Source organism: Ambystoma mexicanum, chromosome 9, assembly GCF_040938575.1.
Source record: "Ambystoma mexicanum isolate Mex_15411 chromosome 9, UKY_AmexF1_1, whole genome shotgun sequence".
NCBI lineage: Eukaryota > Metazoa > Chordata > Amphibia > Caudata > Ambystomatidae > Ambystoma > Ambystoma mexicanum.
This window is the reverse complement of record NC_090931.1, coordinates 642,655,498-642,678,187: the sequence shown is the minus strand read 5'-3', so window position 1 is coordinate 642,678,187 and position 22,690 is coordinate 642,655,498. Positions and strand designations below refer to the sequence as shown.

Below are 22,690 nucleotides of genomic sequence, written 5' to 3'. Positions count from 1 at the left end.
GTTATGCTTAAAAACACATGGCCGAACCGTAGGGACAATAAAAAAAAAGTCCCGGAACTATCCTTTAATTCTCACAGAGTAGATGGGTCTTTTAATTTCGATAAGGCTTCCACCTTCTTCGCCTGGGGATTGAGCTCCATCAAGGGTGATTTTGTGCCCCAAGAAGTTCACTCAGGTCTTACACCACTGTGCCCTCTGGAAGGACAGTTTTTCTCCTGCATTCTGCAACTGGGTCAGAACATAGTACATTTCTGCTATGCGTTCCTCCACAGTTGAGCTCTTGATCAAGACACTATCTACATAAGCCAGGTTTCCCCTTTTGCCCAAATCCGGCATGGCATTATGCAGAAAGATGTTGCACTTGTTGCCAGAGTTTATGTATTCAAAAGGGGTTTTGGGTCTGTGAGAAATTAGACCATCTACACCTGGAGTGTGCGCCCGCCTAGGTTTTTTTGACATTTTGCAAGAAATAGAATGATGGGATTGAATGATGGGAGATCAACCTCGGAAAATGTGTGGGGCTAATCCACACATATTCTCTTATGCGCACCGAACATCAAACACATAGTCAAGTGTACTCTGGAGACACACAGCCTACAGGCGCAGTCCTCCCCGTCACATTTAGCTGGAATTTGACAGCTCAGGAAGGGGGAAGGCAAGAACCTATTGCCATGGCCAGCCTAATTAAATATCAAAAGCTCCATGGATCCGCCCTGTTCTATTGTCAAAGTTCTGAGTGGTGGCAGCATTGACTGATTAGAGTTAAATGAAAGCAGGCCTACGAAGAGGCCTAGTCACAGAACTAACACAAGGGAGAGGAAACTAACACCTCTTTGATATGCAATGTGTCAACTTGAAGCAAGCTCCAACCCCTCTGTATGAAGGGCAGTGAACCTCATGTCTGGGACATCTGTTTACAGTAGGCAACCCCTGCAGGGAACCCCCTTTCAGAGGGAAGACGTATGTGATTTGATGGAGACAGAAAGTCTGTTCTCGTCACACACTTCAAGGGAGACCCACACTTTGAGCAGGAGTCACAGAGAGCTCAATTAACAAGAGAGACACTTTGATCACAATAGGCAGGAAGATGGGTGGGACTTAGTAGTACATGTTGTCACCCCTTACCTTTCCTGTTGCAAAGCACTCTGATTATGACCTCACGCATAACAGAAGATTGTTGGTGGGGACCCAGGATTGGTTCATAAAGATAGGCTTAGCCTGCATCAATCACTGGGGCACATTTGGCTTTAGAAGAAGGCTGAGCCCCTCACTTAGCAGATCTTCAGACGACTTTGAAAGGAGTAAAAAGGACTAATTTGGACCCTGGCTGATGGTACAGTCTGCCTTAAAGCTTCCGCCAGTGAAGGAAGGCCAGGATTTCCAAGAGGGAAGCAAGATCCCTCCCCTAAACATCTCCCAGGGAATAGATGGAGAGGGAGATACCGGACTCCAAGGATCCACCCAGCAGCTCCAGAACCAGTACCCAGCCAGCACACAGTGTGCCCTGCTAGGTTCTGCAAGCAAGTTTCCTAGGTGAGAAGTGCCAGAGAGTCTCTGAACAAAGGACAAGGCCGTTGCCTGCAAACACTCTCCTCAGCTTTGGGCCGTCCACCTTAAAGGACGACATGAGCCCAGCGAAGAAGCTAGGAGGAATGTCACAAGAAGCATCATCCAGCTTCCATCTTTTAAGGACATTTTTGAGGCAATCAAGCCCTCGACCCGCGTCCGACTGCATCACTGACTGTTGTCACGCTGCAGCCGTCTGAGACACCTCGACGAGCATTCCAGATTCGCCAACCAGCACAGAGCCAGAGATTCCTGACCCTGAGCCGCTGTATAGGCCAGCCTGCAGCCGTCCGTCCAGCCTCGCTTGCCGAACAGCCTGCCGCCCGATACCCGCAGCTGTCTGCAGTCTTGAACTCTGTCGCAGGAGCTGCAAAGCGTCCTAGAGCAGACTCGACACTGCCTAGCATCAAGATCATCTCAAGCACCAGGTACATTGTGGTTCTGTCCCTGTGCTCCTTCCCCCGAAGGCCCGTAGTGACATTTATGACACTTTGCTCACTTGGTATTGAAACCAAAAAAGCTTGAAAAGTGAAGACTGATTGCTTTACCGACTACCCTCCTGTCAGTATCCAGAGTGTATCCCTTTCCTTCGTGAAATTGTCTGTCCTTTGCGTTCCTATACGGTGTGGGTTGTATTGTGTAGTGTGCTAGAAATGACTGTTGAAATAATAATAAAGTAGATATTTTTATACAACCTTGACTGGACAGTCCCTTTTTTCACTGGGTAATAATTGTATTTTCGCTAAGCTGCAACTAACCAATGATCCACAACATTGAGGTTTATAATTTACTTGTATTTCCAATCTATTCGTATCCCTTCTGGTGTACTAGAAGTGTGGGGCTGATTGATGGTTTAGAAACCGATATTCATCCCTGGACCACTGGTGCCCCGGAAATTGATTCGTCACAGGGTCCACGTGTATTGGTACCCCCGTAAGGTGAAGGCAAGCTTGTATTGGTCTTTCATACTCAGAGGTACAATCCAGTAGCCGTCAGTAAAATCAATGGCTGCATACACTTTTGACACTTGGATATGTGCCAGTCCTTGATCGATGTAGGGAAGTGGCCACCTTGACATGTGGACCATTTGTTCAACTCTATCAGGTCTGCACATAGTCTCCATTGGGTTTGCGTATCCCCACTACCGGGTTGTTAAAGGTACTGTGGATTGGACAAATTATCCCACGGGATTCTAAGTTCTTAATAATCTCTGTGAGAGACTCCATGGGTGCGAGAGGTAACCGGTATTGTTTCACAAATACTGGAGTCATCTCAGGGTCGGTGGGTATGGTGGTTAAATGTATATCTGTGCATCCACAATCATATGAGTCCATTGAAAAGATATCCTGGAAGTCCAAGAACACCCAGTGCTCCAGATAAGATTTTGGAGGTGGGAGTATTTTACTCCCTATTTTTAAACTTTGAGAGTAAATGTGATTTCCAAAGAGTACCAATGATGTTTCTCCTTAGCAAGAGAGTAAAATGTATGTGACATCCAGCCGACATGTGCAAAAACGGTATGGAAATCATTACCATGCGGCAGCTTTCTGCATTGTGACAGAATACACCTTTCATTATTTCTCTAAGGTCTAGCCATTTGATCTCTCCTGTCTATATTTAAATGTTGAAAACACAAAAACCTAGCAAATTACATGGTAAAGTAAACTGTATTGTGTCTTTTGAGGTTCGATAGCAGAATTGTCTTTTGATGTTTAATGAAAGTCCTAACTTCCTGGAGCTATTACTACCTAATGGTATGTCAATGTTACAATTTATTTATTTCATTTGTAAAGCGCACATACATCCCGGAGGCATTGGGGCGCTATTGCAGTTTACAAGTCAAGCAGCAAACATTTGTCATACAGTTGTGATATTTGTCACAGGGCGCGGATAGCACAATTACATACAAGCGGGGCATTATCATACTGGTTAGTGTATTGTGGTGGTTATAGGGGGTGATGTATGAGGCGCAGTGTACGGATGTGGTTGCGGGTTAGAAAAGCTGAGTTTTGAGAGCTTTGCAAAAGATCCAGTAGGATTTCTCTGCCCTCAGGGTGGGGGGAGGGGTTGTTCCAGAATTTGGCTGCTAGTTAGGGGAAGCTTGAGCCTCCAGGTTTGCATCTCTTTATTTAGGGCACGCGATCAGAGTAGGGGGTCCCTGTGGGTCTTGAGGAATGGGCTTTGGTGATTCTTTTGGTGAGGTATGGGGCGCCGTCTTGGAGAGGCACTTGTGGGTGATGGAGTGTTTTAAAGGTGATGCACTCTTGAATAAGGAGCCAGTGTGATACAACATTGCAGAGAGGCAAGGACCCCATGCTAAATTCTATACCTAATCTCAAGGTCAAATGGTTATTTATATAGCCCTGTGTGCAAAGCACTGTACATAGAACATATTTATCACAATTATCACCAAACCGAAGCTGGTACTCTTTTATTGACCTCAAAAGGATGAAAGGATGAGTTGGCCTTGCCAGGATTCGAACCGGCAACCTACAGATCAGGGACAGATTGCAGCAATGAGCGTTCAACCGCAGAGCTATCTTAGTGGCCAACAACCTTCAGAGGTCTGTAAAATGAGTATCGACTGAAGTATAATAATCGCAGTGCCTAGATGTTGAAGTTCTGCATACAGTTAAATACCCATCTAGATTATCACAAGGACAGGTTTTGCTGAGTTTCTATTTCAATTACAAATGTAACTTTCATTTGTATGTTTTTGAACAGCACTTGTACTTCCAAAAACCTGACTCTCCAGGATGTTTTATTTGTAGTCTTGAAGATTTGAGAGTGTAGACCACCTGTGATCACTCACCCTTGAGCAAAGACTCTGCTTCCACTGACCATATATGGTAATGAACCCCATTGACTGCAAGACACACTGCTTTTATAATTAGAGTGCACATTAAACTATAAGCGTAAAAATGATCTGCCTCCGCATGATTATGCACACAGCACAGGAACTCTGAAAAATACAATTGTGCAATACTTGTTTGCTTTCACTAGGAAAAAAAGCATAATTTGTTACAAAAGATTAATTAGGTTTCCATCTTATTAATTGCACAATCCTAAAATGCTAGGAAAATAAATATGCACAGTGCTTCTGTTTGCTCCATGAGCATCTTACACACAACACAGTAGAAGCTGAAGAGAAAGAAACCATTCCTTTTATCACAGTCTACAGTTTCTTTTTTTTAAAGGCTTCAGAGAAATCCATTCTGTTTCATAGGCTTTTCTCCATGGCTTGCAATTACATGCATCTAGATAAAAATCAAAAGAAGCTTCTGCTTTAAGTCAAGTAACCTGACCTTAGCACTGCCTTCTGCGCTAAACTTGTGCGTGAATGTACAGAGGAAGAAAATAAAGCTCTCGTATTTATAAGATTTTCATGTTATAAAAGGCTGGTACAAACCTTATCTGGAGGCCTGGATGCATTCATTTGCCAAGAGTAGCACTTGAAACAGGATTCTTAAAAAAAAAGCCAAGCTGCATTTACACATTCTCGGTAGGGTCCACAGTTTTTGAAAAGACCAGGGCAGTGTATCGCATTTTGAAAAATGTGTTAGCTGCCTCTGCCCCGAACCTAGCTTTGTCACAGTAACACTTATAAATGAGCACACTCCGTCTGATATTCGTCACATGTCTAAATAGAATCCTGGTAGATGTTTACATAAAGTTAAGGGTGCAACTGATCTTTTCATATTCAACTTTTATCCATATATAGATTTTGTGTGCACACTTGTTCATGGAGCATTTATATGGAAAATGGGGGCAGCATTGGGACGTACTTAAAAGCATTATCCTTTTGTTTTCGGGAACCTTGAGCCACTTTCTTTGGTGTTCTTTTAAAACATTGAACAATAGCGATTAAATTAGTCCCACTTGCGTCTTTTTTAGCAGGCAGTTCCGATTAACGCACATCAGAAATACGCTTAATTGCAGGGTCGAATTGGACCCTCAGCCTTTCGGCCCGTAGCCGGGCCGAAATCGACGCTGGGGAGTGGGGCCCGGTTTCTGGCCATTCCTGGGCTGGTTTGGAAAAAAAAATGTGAAAAATGTAATATTTTATTTTTCACATTTTCTTTTTTTCAAAAAGACTTTTATCCTTCTTAGGTCGATAAATGAGTACCAACACAGATTGGATGATATTGTATGCTTATCTGTTCTATAAAAAAAGAGGTTAAGCTTAAGTGCTATACAATAACATATCATTTGGCCTTGGACTTCTGCTTGGATTCACAGTAATTTCGTGTAATTGCGAACAATGCTATTTGATGCCACTTCCTGTTTTGTGAAGGGGTGAAAGGTCCTTTTTCATCGATTCCTGTGATGTCACTTTGTGGTGGGATCAAATGACATCACTTCTGGTGATGTCATCAGAGGTCAAGGGTCGTGAGGCGAGGGGTGGGCCACTTTTTTTGGGTGACCGGGCCTATTTCTTGTCCCAGTCTGACCCTCCTTACTTGTCTTAACATTGAATTTTGTTATCACCTTCCAGCATACTACTCTCCGGGCAAGCCCTGGGCTGGCACCTCCAGACTACTGGGGTTGTGGCTGGCGCACCATAGAGAAGGTTACACATTAGAAGGGCAGATTCTGGAAGGGCCGTGAGTGCATTGACGCGCCTCTATGCTACGCGCGCAGGTGCTCTAGTGCCTCGCACACCGGACGTTCAGGAAAAGCCGGAAAGGGCTCAATCCTGCCTGGAGAGCTGGGGTGTCTGCGAGGCGCCAGGCAAGCCTCGGCGTAAACAGCAGCTCGAGATATTTTGCACACCTGAAGTATAGGTGGCAGCTTGTAGCCGGGGCGATGTGCGTGCGGCCTGGCACGCCTCCAGCCCCCCTGCGACACCCAGCCAGCGTCGGGCATGCTGGCTCCACGTCCCAGGAGCCTGCAGGCAACAGCATCCCTTTCCTACCGGCACCCTGCAGGAAGGAAGTCCCATGCAATCGGTAAACAATGTGGACAGCCAGCCGCTGGAAGGGCTCCCCTGCCCTCTCCACACCGGCTCCACCTAATGACATTCACACAAGTTGCGCGAGGGCTGTAAACACAAATACACGGACCCCAGAAACAGCTCTGCCGCTTTCTGCCCTCCCCCTGAATGGAGGAAGCCGCAGTGTCTGGCTGCATAAACTGAGGTATTAATCATGCAATGTCTGGTTTTAATCCGCGCTCCCAGCTCATGCACTGGGCTGGATGTATTGTTATCTGGGGAAGGCGCATTTCTGGCCCAGGCTAATTCCGCAGCCAAAAAACCCGGGAATGTAAAAAACACATTTTGCGCAGGAAGGGCTCGCGGACCCGGGACCTCGACAGCCCCAGGCTTCTTCTGGATCGATTTTTAAACTACGCCAACTTTGCACATGTGATCGGAGCGTAATGGGGCAGGAGCCAAGGTGGTCATGTTGTTGGGGTCATTGTCAGATCTGAGGAAACCCACGTACAAGGGTTCATTTCCCGAAACCCCTGGACTGAGAGTGGAAGTGGTAGAGTGGCCATTGTAGACACATCTTGGGAAGGCCGTTGCTGGCAGACTCCGTAACTTGTGTTGATACCTTCTGTACTTCAACCTAAGCCACTGACAGCTGAGGGGGCAATCAACCATGTTCAAGGATGTTAGTTATTTGAACAATAATCCCCAGTGTTTAATATCAGGATCCATTGCGATTTCCTTCTGCTTCCAAGTACTGTAACAATAGGTGATATTATACACAATTTATTGGGACATAATTTCATTCATTTTGTGTCCATCAGATTCTCGGTTCAGCCTTGGTCTGCCACTGCCATATCTTTGCCAACGACACCCATCTACTCCTTTCTGTCCCACAGATCAGATGTCTCGGCGTGTGAATAATTGCTACTCTGCCATCTGGAAATGGATGGCCCTACACTGCCCGATGCTCAACTTCTGCGTGACGAAAGTCATCGTTCTCATGTATTCTAAAGCCAGCCCCGCTCTGCTATCCCAATCTCCTTCCCTCGTCTCCTCTTCACTCCATCACCCAAGAACTGCAACCTGACCGCAAACTACCACTAATAATGAAATCACTGCCACTATGGCCAATACTAGCCTTCTCAATATTGGAAAGATCTGCTGCACGGCACTCATGACTCAATCAAAACGTATTGCTATCCTAGGCCGCAGCAAATACTCCTGAGTCACCCTTCTACTCCCCATATTTGCCACAGGCACCCTTCACAATATACCAATATCCTCTCCGACCGTGACCTACCAATGACCAGCATATCAGTTGGCTTTCAATGCAAAAGTCAATCCCTAGTCAAGTTTCTAATCTTCATTTTCAAATCTATTCATGCCGCAGACCCCTCACTACTTTGCTCACTGCACTCCCCTCTCTACCCTTCCTCTCAAGCTACTTGCAACTCTACCCACAACAACCTATCTGTCCACTTCTCCCCCAAACCCCAGTGCCACTTCATGCTTCTTGACACCGTTTGTCCCCTTGACTGGAATGCCCTCTCTTGACCATCAAAGCAATCCAATTTATAAAGCTACCCAAAACTAGGCTAACATAGCATCTGCTCACCTGCAAAGCTGCTCACGCAATTCACCCCCCCCACCCTCTCGACCAATCAGACCCCTGGCGTGACACACCTGGATGTGATTTTATTGTGCAGATGTATATTTTGTAAATTGCATATAGGCAAATACTCCCCCATGGTCTAAATGTTTATTATATTTCAGTATATTCCTTTCGTATGAGTGCCCCTTTTCTTTGAAGGGAAATGCATTGACACAATTGTCTCACTCTAAACCATAGACCCCAATATAACATGTTAAAGGCACCCTTACCTACGAAAGGCCTCCACTGCCAGTGATGTTATTTTATGTACAGCATGTCTGATATAAGCGTCTGCCAAATACCAAAAGAAATAGAAACAAAAGAAATAGAAATAAACTCTTACGCCTACACCGTGGCCGTGCACCATCTAGCATGTTCACGGGCCTAGCAAGCAAACGATCTTGCCACACGCAAGGCAAGGGCGTCCATCGTAGGAAGGGACTCCACGGTCATAAGCAAGCTCCATCAAACTATCTGCTCTACTAAACAGAGACAAGTTAAGGGTGAGGGAGCGACAGAGTCCGCTCTATGTGACTCACCATCTAACCAATAGGCAGGCCTTTAGAAGTAACAAGCAATCCGTGACACAAGCATCAAATAAGAAAAAGCACTGCACCAGGCATACCCCATTGCTGCTTGGGACCGGTCCAAATCTCGAGAAAAAGCACTGCATTTAACCCTTGACAAATCTGAAGCTTTGCAGCTGGAAAGCAAGGCAAGAAAGCCTCCAAGGAATAAGGCTATTGCGGAGCTCCCATCGTTAACACATACATTCGACCATTCCTGGCGCTCTGGGTTTAAGGCAGTGAAAGCCACCAGCTATGTAATGCGACCCCTAGAGGTGGTATATAGGGCATCCCCAGAGCTCCCTCAGTCATCCCTTGGGCATCCCAACAGGTTTGGGCTGTGGGAGGAGGTGCGGGGGGCAATATACCTTATATGTCAGGAGGTACAACGGCCAGCATCATAATCATATGTTAGAACGAGGAAACCCAGAGACTCAGCATCAGGAAAGATTGGACACCGAGGTAACAACTGGTGATTTTCCAAGCATGGCTGGTCTTGATCATGGACCCATGTGTAGAGTGCGACATATGGTGCAACTAGGGTGTGCAAGCTCAGGCACACAACACAAACCGGAGCACAACAAAACATACATTACAGGAGAGAAAATTAACACGTGCTCTACGCACAAAGGCGGTTTCGTAAGTGCGCTCACCAGCGGCGATGCTGGGGCGATCAGCAACCATGACTGCTGCCCGACGCTTACATGTCAGAGAGGCCTTTTGAGGCATGGGTGCCAGAAAAATGTAGCAGGTGCCCCTTTCTAGAAACCTATGTGGTTTTGTCCCACTTTGAGTGGCTGCAGCCAACGCTTTTAGCTCACTGTACTTTTCACAAAGGAGTAATATCCATTTGCATATCAGTCTTTGTCCCGACCACAAAGACAGTCCAGCACCAAAATGCCAGGCAAACCTCCTTTGAACAAGAGTACCAACAGCAACCCCAGACACGTGTTTCAGCCTTGTTGGGCTACATCAGTGAGGTGGAGCTGTTCCTCTCTGACCACAGTGAGCACAACACAATATTAAGTTTTCCTAAGAGGAAAACACCTGGGAAGGAGGTGGAAACATTAGCAGTATACCAATCACAAACGAGTATACCAATTTGGAAACCGATCCACCAACAAGAACACTCATTAGGAGAATGTGTGCCCAAGCCTAACTACAATAGAGCAGCCTCCAGACTTTGCAATTTTGTGCTAACACTCAGTCTTAGTAGTTTTGCAGTGAGAAGAGGAGAGGGAAAAGTAGAGTCAGCGAACCTGTAATGACCAAGCCAGAGTGGTCATGCTGTAAAGAAGGTACAGACTGAAGGTGACAGTCAAGTGAACCACACTATATAAGAGGTCATGCTTAGAGGGAATGGGTATATTAGACAGGCTGCTAGATGTCTTGATCCACATTTTGGTAGGAGCCAGCCTTAAGTGGAGGAACTGGAGAACCTCCTGCTGGGGTCTAGCCCACCATGGTCATCTAAAGAAGTTTGTATGGTTGGAGAAACACTTGACTGGGTGGTGATAATTACTAGAGCCTAAACAATATCCAGGAGAGGTGAAGAAAATCCTACCCAGAAACACCCATAGTGCAAGAGGGGGAAACTAACAACTCTGCTCTGATAAAGCACTGGAGGATACCTATGACAAGAGGGCAATATAATGACATCTGGCTTGCCCCAGTAGGAGTTCAACGGCTGCAGCATCCCAGGAGACTGTACAATGTATGGATAGTTTTGCAAGTTCAAGGCAAAGAAGCCAGACCATTCAAGTTTCCTGTGGCCATGCATGAAAAGGGCATCCAGTCATGTTTCTTTCCTTTGGGAGGTTGGGACTTGTAGATTTCCTTAATTTCAAATGGGAATGAATAAACACGGGAAACGTTATATCTCTGAGAAGCATTCTCTCTTGGGTGTAGACACCCCAGGAGCCTGAGTCCAATATCCAATCCCTTAACTAAATCACAAGACACACGGTCCTCTTAGAATAGGCCTTTGCCTGGAGTTCAGTCTCCCACCGTGGCATTCTCTTAGAGAAACCTCCATCTTTTGGTGTTTAGCTTTCCCCTTATGAAGTTTCTTACCCTGCACAAATTCTAGGTCACGTGAGAACAGAATATTACATGGGTGACCGTAAATCTAGGAATACAATATTAATCCAAGACCGACTTTAGGAAGAGGAGAGAGCAAACCTACTCCAGCTGGGGAATATCCATAAATACTCACAGCCACTGGATTCTGGCAGTTGGTCCCAACTAGTATATTGGGGAGATACTTTTGGTTGCAACAGATAGTACATTTTGCCAGGTCAGCCTGTTTGATTTAAGACAAGCTCCTTATCACAACTACCTTTACCAGTGTTATTTTGCTTCAGAATACATTAAATTATAGCTCAGTTTATTTGTGGACAAGTGTTCTTTTTTCCCCATTGATGAAAGCGGTCTCGAACATGAGCTCTCGACCAAAGTGTGGTCCAAACACCAAGTCCACACTAGACAAGGATACAGTCAAATAAGCTACACTAAACCGGGAGGGCCAAACACCAGGTGTAAAGACATCACTCATGTTAGGTTATGTTATACGATGCACAATGATGGTAAAAAACAAACCCTACAGGGAACAAAACATCTCAAATATGTTATATTATCGACAGAGGCATGAAACTCCAGGTCAACAAAACACAACACATCTCCCATATGCTATATTATCAAGAGTGAGAGCCAAACATCTCATCTACAAACCACTAGACATCTCTAATACAAACAGTCATCAAACATGAGTTTTTGCCACAGTGAGAATCAAATATCACCCATACAGACTACAAAACATCTGCCATATGAGCAATGCATGGAGAGGTTCAACATGAACTCCACAGAACAAAAGGCATAGCTAATGTGAGCGGTTGTCCACAGCAAAGGCACAACACCTTTAATAAGAGTGGTGTTCATCATCATGGGCCAACAACATATTTACAGGTCACAAGACATTTCCATAATTAGCTGTAGGTCAGTTAGTTTCAAACTCCACGTCTACAGGCTAAACATCTCTAGTCCGAGCTGCCATCCATCCACAGCAAAGGCACACATGGCAACTTTAGACCACAAAATAACTAAAAATAAGCTGTCACGAACAGTGATGCCCCAACAACAAATATACAGATTGCAAGACAAACAATTTACTTACCCCTGGTAACCTTCTTTCGTTTGGATGTTCCTCCCACATATTCCTTATTTTATGGTATTTCCAATATCCAGCTTAGCTGCTTCAGAATTTTGTTTTTCAGCATGGGGCACTACTCATCAATGCCTATCGACTCACTGTCCCTCAGAGGCCGAAGGTATATATAGCGCGTGCAGCGCCCGTTGTCTTCAGTTCCGTTTTTACGAATGTAGGATCTATCTCATACCTGACAGTTACTCCTCCTGAGAGTGCACAGACTGCAATAGCAGAGGATATTCTATTGCAGGGTAGGTTGAGAGGGGCGATAAGGAATACGTGGAGGAACATCCAGTTGAAAAACGTTACCATGGTTAAGTAACAACACTGCCTTCCCAAATAAGCCTTCCTGGCCTGAAGAAGAGTCCAAACTGTAATGTTTGGTGAAAGTATGTATTAACGACCATGTGGCAGCTGCACACATTTCTTTTATTGGTACTCCCCTCTGTAATGCAGAGGAAGTCGCCATGCCTCTGGTCGAATGAGCCCGCAGGCCTTCTGGAGGATCTTTTCCCACCAGTCTGTAGCATTCAGATATTGCCAGTATTATCTATCTGGATAATGTCTGTTTAGTAATCACCATGCCCAACTTGTGGCCAGAGCAGCTAACAAACAGTTGGCCATCTTGTCTTATTTTTGCCATCCTGGTGATCTAGAAGCTTAGTGCACATCTAGGATCAAACCTGTGTAGCCTCTCCTTTTCCTTCCCAAAGTGTGGAGGAGGGTAAAATGATGGTAATGTTATTTTCTAAGTCACATGGAAATCAGATACACTTTTCGGTAAAAAGATTGGTTTTCACCTTGTCCTTATAAAAAACAGTGTATGGAGGCTTGCAAGATAAAGCCTGAAGTTCACTTACCCTTTGGGCAGATGTAATGGCTACTAAGAAGATGGTTTTTAGGGTTAGTAGTCTAAAAGTACAGGAGTGCATAGGCTCGAAAGGAGAACACATCATGAATTTCAACAAAGTTGAGATCCCAAACTGGGACTTGAAAAGGGATCAGGGGGGAAACATTTTTCAATCCTTTTAGGAATTGTATTATTAGAGGGATTTTGAAATAAGATACTTCCCCCGAAGTGTGCTTGAATATAGAAAGCGCTGCAAGATATCCTTTAATAGTACCAATCTGGAGCCCCAGATTAGCTTGGTGTAACAAAAAGGATAACTCCATAGGTGTATTACATGTAAATGGATCAACATTCTTATCTCTACACCAGCTGCAGAATTTGTTGCAGCAGTACAAAGACTTAGTTGCTGGCCTTCTGGCCGAAAGCAAAATCTCCATTACGTCATCCAGGAGGTCCCAATCCTTGTATCTCAGCCTCTCAGAAACCATACATGAAGGCTGAGAGTCTTGATCTCTGGATGGAGAACCCAACCCTCCTCTCGCAAGAGAAGGTCCTCTCTTTGTGGAAGACGAATTGGAGGGCAGATGGACAGGTCCAGAAGGTCCTGGTACCACGGAATCCTGGCCCAATCTGGAGCAATTAGGATGATGGATTTCCCAAACTTTCTCAACCTCCTGATAACTTGAGGATGACAGGGACTGGAGTAAACACGTACAGGCGTGGAAATTCCAAGTCCACCACAAACGCATCTCCTAGACCTCCTCTTGGGGAAAATTACCTGGAGCAAAACAGTTTGCACTTACGGTTGACACTGCTCGCAAACAAATCCACTTGATGGGTTACCCAAAGGGTGAAGATCTCTTGAAGGACATTCTGAGCTAGCTCCCACTTGTGGGAGACTGCTCTGCCTGCTCAGAATGTCCGCTGCCTTAATCTGCAGTCCGGCTAGGAGAAATGCCGTTAGGAAGATCCCTTCTAGTACTGCCCAGTTTCAGAGATTCATTGCCTCTCTGCACATTGGTAGTGACCCAATACCTCCTCTTTTGTTGAGGTATTACATGTCCACTGTGTTGTCCGTCATTATCAGGACATCCTTTCCCGCATCGAGGGCAGAAAGGCCTTCAGCGCTAGTCTGATTGCCCTCAGCTCCAAAAGGTTGATATGTAGTTTGGACTCCAATGGAGACCAACGCTGCTGATCGTCAGATCGTTGGCGTGGGCTCCCCACCCCGTGAGTGTGGCATCCGTCACTGATGTTATCCCCGGCCATGGTTGCCAAAAAGGTTCTTCTTTCAGAATGTTCTCCTGGCAGGCCCACCACCCAAGGTCCTGTGAGACTCTGCTTGGGATCTGTAGTAAGTCTGACATCCTTTGCTACTGAGAATTGGGACCAGTCAGTCCTGAGAGCCCAACGGCGAGATCTCATTCTCAGGCAAGCCTGTGGCACTGGAGAAATGCAGGATGCAAAGAGGCCTAGCAACCTTAGAAAGTCTGGGAGATGCTGGGCACTCTGGAATTTGGTCACCATCGGCAGAATGTCTTGAGCTCTCACCTCTGGTGGCGAGGCTTTTCCCAGGGATGCATCTAGGACTGCTCCAATGAATTGGAGCCTTTGAGATGGTATCATGTGAGACTTCTTGAAGTTGAGGGAGAAGCCCAGTTTGGGAAGGGAGTGACCGGTGGAGTGGAGATATTCCAGAGCCTGTTCGGGAGAACTGGCCCTGATCAGCCAATCATCCAGGAAGGGGTAGACGTGAACCCCCCCCTCTCCTGAGACTCACTGCCACCACCTCTATTAACTTGGTGAAAACCGTTGGGGCGGAGGTCAACCCAAATGGCAGAACTCGAAACTGATAAAAAGAAGCGCCAATGGCGAACCTCGGGTACTGTCTGTGCTTGTGATGGATTGGCACATGAAATTAAGCATCCTGAAGGTCCAATGATACCATCCTGTCCTGAAGCTGGAGGGCCTGATGGATATGAGAAAGGGTAACCATCTTGAACTTGTTCTTCCTGAGAAACTTGTTCAAATCTTGTAAGTCCAAGATGGGTCTCAATCCTCTGTCCTTCTTGGGAATGAGAAAATAAGGGGAGTACCAACCCTTGTTCCTCTCCGCTACAGGTACTGGCTCTATAGCACCTTTCTCTAGCAGGGTTAATATTTCCTGCATAAGGAGCAGATCTGGAATTTTGAAAGAGCTGTTCCCTGGTGGATGACTATGAGCCTTTTTTAGAAAGGGAAGGCACCTTGGGCAACTGTTTCCATTGCCCATGCAACTGAAATAATAGCCTGCCATTCTGATTCTGTCAGATGCTGTGACAGTCTGCCTCCCACTGCAGTCTTGTGAACTAAGTCCCCAGAGAGGTTTTGGGGCAGCTGACACAGTGGCTGATGGCAAACTAGCCGCTGCAGTGGCGGTCTTAGTACCTCTTCCCCGTCCACCACAGGGGAATCTTCTTTGGCCTCTTTGAACTGACTGTCCTTTGCCTCTTCCAAATGTGGAGTAGTAACGAAAGGACCTACCCTTCCAGGGCGCACCTTTGGGGCGATTTGGAGGTTGTCTAATCGCAGCACCAAGGGATTTGGCTGCTGCCTTTGAAGTTTGCAGTTTCTCCAGAATTTCATCAGCCTTGTTACTTAACAAATATGTGCCGTCAAAGGGCATGTTAAGCAGTCTGGATTGTACATCAGGAGCAAATCCTGACTTCCTCAAACAAGCAAACCTGCGCATAACTGTACTAGCCACCATTGCTCTGCTGATACTGTCAGCAGAGTCAAGACCAGTCTGGAGGGATTCACACATAGCGTCCTTTCCATCCTTGACTATGTTCAAAAACCCATTTCGTTCTTCCCCTTCAGGGATATGGTCAGCCGCCATGGATATACAATCCCAAAGGGTATGAGTGAACATAGCCAACGTGCACGTGGCATTTGCCGACTTCAGGGCCATACTTACCAGCGTAAAAACATTTTGGTCTAGAGTGTTGTAACGCTCATCATCCCCATCAGGAGGGATAGTAGGGTAGGCATTTTGTCTAGTAGTTGAAGTAGCAGCTTGTACCACCACACTCCCTGGAGTTGGATGTTTTGATAAATAATAGGGATCACTGCTTGACACGCTGTATTTTGAAGTCAGTTTCTTGTTGACAGCCGGATTTAATTCAGGCGCCTCCCAATTCGTAGTTACGCTCTTTTGCACAGCTGCATGGAATGGTACAATTGGGTCTTCCTGAGGTCCTCTGTCCAGAATGTCGGTCAGGTAATCTTGTTCAAAAACTGGACTTGGTCTAGATCATCCCATATATTCAACTACCCTTTACATCAACTGCCTATAGATAACTTCTGCATGATCCAATGGATCGGATCTTCCAAACTCTATCTCTGGTGAGGTGTCCAAACCACTGGCATCATGCAGACATTCTTGAAGGTCCTTTATTCTGGATTCTTCACACATTAGGGCCTCAGGGACTGATGGTGTATCATGTTGGAGGCCAAAAGGTCTAGTTTCATCTGAAGATGGCTCTGCGTCCTCAAATGGAGGAAAGAGACTTGAAAAGGTCAGCCCTAGGTAAAGGGGCATATGTTTTCTCCATAGTACCCAATGGTGTCATAACATTTGTTGACAAAGGTGCCGAAATTGTCGACGTCGTCGATGGCTGCGTCGACGACTTTGACGCCTGCACCATCGAGGCGCTTGAAGCCTGATGCGTCGATGGCTTTTCATGGGTTTTTGGCACCAATGGCATCGTTGACGCGTCTTTCGGCACCAATGTCGTTGATGAAGAGTCTCTCGGTGCCGACGATTCAGTCCTCGAAGGGACTTTTCCTCGACTCAAGGGATCCTTAGACCGCTTTCGAGGAGTTTTGCCTGCCAGGCCCGAAGGTGCACAGGTCTTATGCTTATCTAGTTTTTCGACCTGAGCATGACTTGACAGTACTCGAGGGGGTCAAAGCCGCATTTTCGGACACTTTCATCATTTTAAGTCTAAACTCTTCCCACTCAGCTGGTGAGGCTGTTTTAGTTGGGCATACGACCCGTTCCGGAGAAGAACTCTAAGACGAAGATGGCAACCTAAGGTGCTTTTCTTTGAATGTCTTGATAATGACAAATGCTGGGAACCACTTTGTGATAGGGACCGGTTACTTTTCTTACAGCGAGGAGAAACAGTTCTCAACTCGTCTGAAGTCTGTCTTTTTGATGGAGTCAATAGGGATTTAAGGGTGCTACCTGCCGGAAGTTTCCCTTGGCACTCTCTCAGGGCTTTCAACGTCATGCACAGGCAGTCCTCACACTCTGATGATGGGTGAGTGGATCCCAGCCACTACAAGCATATTCTGTGGGGGTCTGCAACAGACATCTTGGAACCGCAGTCACAGCATTTTTTGAAAACCGACTTCAGGAGTAGAAGACTCCAATGACAAAGCTATTTCTCAAAGATTTCTTTCACAAAAGGAGGAAGCGTACCATATCCAAAGCGTTAGCGTGGAAAAACGGAACTGAAGGCAATGGATGCCGTGCACGCTATATGTACCTTTGGTGACGTTGACATCAAGACAGAGGCCTCCAAGGGACATCGAGTCGACAGTCATAGACACGCAGCGCCTTCGGCTGAAAAAATAATTCTGAAGCAGCTAAGCTGGATATTGGAAATATCATAAGATAAGGAATACTTGGGAGGACACAATCCATTCAAAATCCTGCATATGAGGTGTCCACTTAGTAATAATAGGTGTAAAGACCACAAGACATCTGCCATATGAGCTGTCCTCCGTGGTGAGGTTAAAATTGCACTAACAGATTACACTGCACCTCTTAAAGAAAGCCTAACATCACACGGACAGTACACTAGACACCAATCAGAGGATTGGTTAGGTTATGCACGCTGAAGGTCCAACTCTGCATGTACAGACCATAACATATCTCCAGCATGAACTACTGCCCCGATGAAGGACAACACTGTCATGCCCAGCCTATTTAATGTCTCTAGCACACTAATGCGGAATATGGCTTGCAGAGGTTTCTTACGACGACAGTAGAGAACCACACACGGGTGCTTTCATTATATATTATATTTCAGAGCCCCATTACAGTAACATCTCTCCTTATGGTAGAACACGTCAAATTATGTAACTGTGAAACAGTCTCGAAACACTACCGGAAATATATAAAGGGCAAACAATTACTGGACTAGAAATTAAACTGACATTCGAACGAGCAGAGGGACATGCATACGACAAATGCCATTTAAAAACGCTGGGTAGCCCAAGTACCCATCCAGCCGCGACAGCAAAACAGGTTGCGTGAATGCGCGCACCTGGAGGGCGGAGAGATCTGAGGCAGTGCGAGTCTGCAAACGCACACAGGCACCGGTGCCCTGTGGCAAGCGCAGTAAGAATGCATTGGAAGAGATCCGAGGAAGTTGATGATGTGTGGGAGATAATCCGTAGGAGGACTCCATTTATCTCAGGCACTCCTGCGGCGAGATATGAGAGACAAGATTAGACAGCACACAACGCTTTCCCTGGCAGAGCAGGTGTAAGGCAGCGGGCTATCCCCGCCTACCAGTGGAACTGTCAGTCACCTATAACTCCAAAAGGGCCATAGGCGTCTCCAGGGAGGTGGCGGTGCAAAGAGGAGTAATGCCCCCGAATTATTGCACTGCCCAGCCCCCTCTGTCAAACAACATTTTTCAGGCTTCTTAAAGGGTGCTCCTTTCGTTTACACGCTCCATTTGCCTAGCCTGTTCTTTCTCCTGGCTTGAAGCAGACACCAGATGAATAGATGGGCTACAGATATTCTTGATTTGGGGGGCATCTATGTTAAAAACGGATATTCCACATGTTGGGCACACTGTTTTATTGATGTGCAGCTTGCAATTTCATAGAAAAAATTAAAAAAGGTATTTTCACATTGAAACAAGCTTCTTAAACTTGAATGCACCAGTTTTCTTTAAAGTGTGTATAGGAATATTACAGAGGCTCACAACCAAAACTTCTGCACCGAGAGTTCCTACCGAGAATAAAGTAAGACTTATGGGCAAGGATGGTCAGACAGTGTTAAAACAGGGCAATCCTCCAGCGGTATACTTGAATGTACTCCATAGATTGCACTACAAGCCCGATGGGCTAAGCACAATTGAGTCAATGCGATCATTGCCGAAGAAGGTGCATACAGACTGATTGTAGGTGGTAAAGTCGTGGCATGAGAAGCGCGCCCTTACCTTTGAAAGTTTAAATAAATCCCTAAGTCGACCACTGAGCACCCAGATAGGCCAAGACTCCCAGTATCCCCCACCATTAACTATGCTGGCTAAGGCTGATGAGAGTTGTAGTCCCAAAAGGCTATAGGCCGATTCAATGAGTTGGCGCTGTGCCCGATAACCAGGGAGAACCATAGATTTTAGGAAGAGATGATCCACTTTTGAAATGGCTGTAACACACAAAAAACCTGCTAGACCATTTACTACTGAGAGGTGTGAAGAGGTCTGCAACAACTGATAATTGAGAGAGGCGCTAGAATCCCCCCCCCCCGCCCACTGTCAATGACATACATTCCAAAGCCCACAGAAAGCGGACGCATGCACTTAAATACAAACGCTCAACAACGCATGCACGTAATTGCAGAGATAGTCGGGGAGCAGACGGTCACGTTCGGATATTACAACTCTCACTTCCTATTTGACACAGACACAAAACACTCTGCTGCGCGCGCGCGCTCACACACACACGCACACACACAAACGCGCTACCCGTCCAGGGTAGAGTTTTGCGGCTGGGAAGAGGGAGGGGAGGCCCTCAGGCATGATGCGAACCATTTGGAGTTGAGCGAGAAGGCTGCCAATACAAGCTGTACTATTTAAACAAGTAAGGAAATGATGGTATACACCGCGTGCCAACAAGCGTGTGCGCGCGCAGACACACACATACCCCCAAAGGAAGTCGGAGTTTTTTTTTCTTCATGACACAAAGCTGGATGTCAGCGGTTAAAAGGTCGATATTTTCCCTTAACACCCTTTTCAATGACTTAATCGCGTTCCGTTTGAACAGAAAACTTCCCAAGAATACATTCAAAAAAAGGAAAGGAGGAAAGTGCGGGAGAAGAGAGAGAAAAAGATGTCCTGCCTCTGACCTTATCCGAGCTTTTCTCCACGTAGCAGGGGTCCTGAGGGGCAGCCAGCAATGGCACAAAGCCAGAGAGGAGCCGGTCCTCGTCCAGGACCAGCAGGCTCAGGTCCTCGTCCGGGTCCTTATAGAGGGGCACTTCGGACTGGTTCACCATGGTCAGGGTGTTGCAGAAATCGGCCAGCGTCGCCCACACGTCGCTGGAAGCCCTGCAAAAGCAAGTAGAGAGAGAGAGAGAGGCATCAGTGCAAAGAGCAGATAGGACTCCTTTCCCCAAATCCAAAGGGTTCCGCTGCCACCCCAGACGCCAATCCACATTAGCAGTCGCTGCATTTGCACAACTAGTCCATATTAAGTGGTAGATATTAAAAATAAAAAAACAATACTGCCAGATGTCGGGTAGCCTGCTAAAAGCAACCCCCAGTGTTTCATTGTTAGGTTATGGGTGTCGCATTAGCGACGCCTATTGGTGTAAGCACTATTGGTATGGTTTGTAGCACAATGCCAACGGTTAAGAAACACATCCACCTAAGTGATGCGTCATCGCTCCCTCCCTTGGAATGCGTCTGGCATGGCCATTTGCAGAAAGGTAAACGTTCTCTGTGTGTGCCTCTGTTTCAATTGGTTGTTTCTCTTGTCAATTTAAAGGAAAGCGCCCCATAAGTACAGTCTTGACAGGATAGTGTGCGTTTTTCTCCTCTGTATACCTGTTTTGTTTCAAGTACTTTCATGGCCGTTATCAGCAGCGAGGGTGTGAAATGTATTTGTCTCTTAGTCATGGCCTGGAGTTTATTGGGGCATTTTAGGCCCTACTTAACGGGGGTCAAAACGTGTTGATTTTGCCACTGCCTTTTAGGCCAGAAGAGTCTACCTGGGGCTTCTGAAGGAACATGTTGTGTGGTGTCAGTTATATACGACGAGTTTTGCAGCACCCAATGCCCTCCTACACGTCTGCGCGCCATTGTACTTGGTCAAGACATTGCTCATCAATGTGTGTGCATTCAAACTGACCCCAACCTCCTGCTGTTGGACACATGTCCTTTGACTGTAATTGCCCAACCGCACAACCACCCGATAAAGCAAGGACTTCTCGGCCAACTCACCAACTGTGACGTCCTTCCTCCCCCAAACAACCCACCATGGCCCTCTGCAAAGGAAATGGACCCCTGCCTACTGGTGCAAAGAAGCAGTCTCCACCGGTCCTGAGCCAGGGGCGCCCGGGAACCAAATGAGGCCCTGGATTTTTGTTTCTTCTAAGTAACCCCACATTACTTCGTACAAGCGAAAATAACGCCTTAATTCCGCGTGCTGCATTAACAATATAAACAATTCGGAGTGCTCTCCGAAAGAGGCCCTTAGTCCAGAGGGCTCTCGGGAAATCTTCGGACTTCCCTGTAGGCCAGAGCGCCACTGCCACGAGCCCAATACCTGGTCTGTCCAGCGACATAAGCTGCCCTGTCCCTCACTGCCACTATTCTCCAACAGCAGCGCTACAGCGGGTGTGAAAGGACACGGGAGTCAAGCACACTAGGACAAAGGGTGCAATTGGCACTTTAGCAACATGAACATACATCATAAAAGAGATTGTGCTCAGTGCCAATGTTTATGGCAATGACACAGTAGTAACTTTGAAGTCATGCACAGCAAGTGCACTGTTGGTAATGCAGTGATGATCCAGGAATCTACGTAAGATATTGAAAGTCGGGTGACGAGTACTAAAGAAGGTGGGTAGTTCAACAGGTTGAGCGAATGTTGCGGAAATGAAATATGTTCATAGCTGCCTTACAATTCTCTGACATGTTTACAATTCCTGTTGTGAAATGTAGAGTTTAGACCTGGGGAGGGGTTGTGCTCATATTCAGGGCGAGGGAATTTAAGCCTCCCCTCACGGCCCCACAGCCACTCCGCCCACCCAGTGTAAAAGATCAAAAGTTGGCACCTATGCGCAGCAAAACACAGAAGCACAGGCTTCACAATTTGGTAAAGGACAACCTAGGGCCAAGTTTAGGGTGTGTGGCTTGTAAGCGTCGCCCCTTCTGCTGTAGGAGAGGTCTATGCGCCCTTTCATGTGCCTCCAGAGTTTTTTGCCTCCCTGATTGTGCCCCATTTGGAACTTGGCTGAAGACGTGGTCCTCTGTGTTCTGTGCCTAAACCTTTAGTTGTTCAGTGCCACGAGCACACTGGCGTGCTTTCACACCGTGAATGGCCAGTTATGGGAAAAATGCATTTAAAACACTGTATACAGTTGCTTTACTTATACAAGGTGCCGATTTTGCTTCTAGCTTGCTGCACACCTACAGTGTAAGATGAAAATCCTTTAAGAGAAAGAGGGACACATCGTTTTAATCCTGCAACTACTGTCGACAGCACTGCAGACACCCATTGCAACTCTACAGACATATTAAGAAAAGTCATTTTGAACCACACAATGTGTGTATTTTGCCATGTACCTAAATAGAGGGGGGGTGTGATGGGGGGGCGGATTGAGTGTGGAATGCCAATGGGATGCTAGGTTTGTGTTTTATAGTTAGAACTACGGAAAGGGGATCTTCGGTTTACGAGTACTAAAACGTGATCAGCAGGGGTCAAGTCCTAAAAATTAAAGTGGGGGGGACTCATCAACAAACGCAATGGGATGTGACATCACCAGAAATTAGCATATCAAGGTGAAATACGCACATTTCATTAAATTGGCTTTGCATAAACACCCACATTGCACAGGACGAATGGCATTTGCCTTTCATGAAATCAACACGCACACAAAACCAAGAGAGAATATTTTCTTCTAATAATGTTT

General features: G+C 46.3%; 1 protein-coding gene across 2 annotated transcripts in view; it reads right to left on the bottom strand.

The window, feature by feature from the left end:
* The window catches only part of SMG6 (SMG6 nonsense mediated mRNA decay factor), a 1,575,243-nt gene that overhangs the window by 420,539 nt on the left and 1,132,014 nt on the right, over nt 1-22,690 (bottom strand). For both annotated transcript variants that reach the window (XM_069615353.1, XM_069615354.1), the window contains one exon: nt 19,901-20,102. In XM_069615353.1, the coding sequence (XP_069471454.1) occupies nt 19,901-20,102 (202 nt within the window). The remainder of the gene's footprint in view (nt 1-19,900; nt 20,103-22,690) is intronic.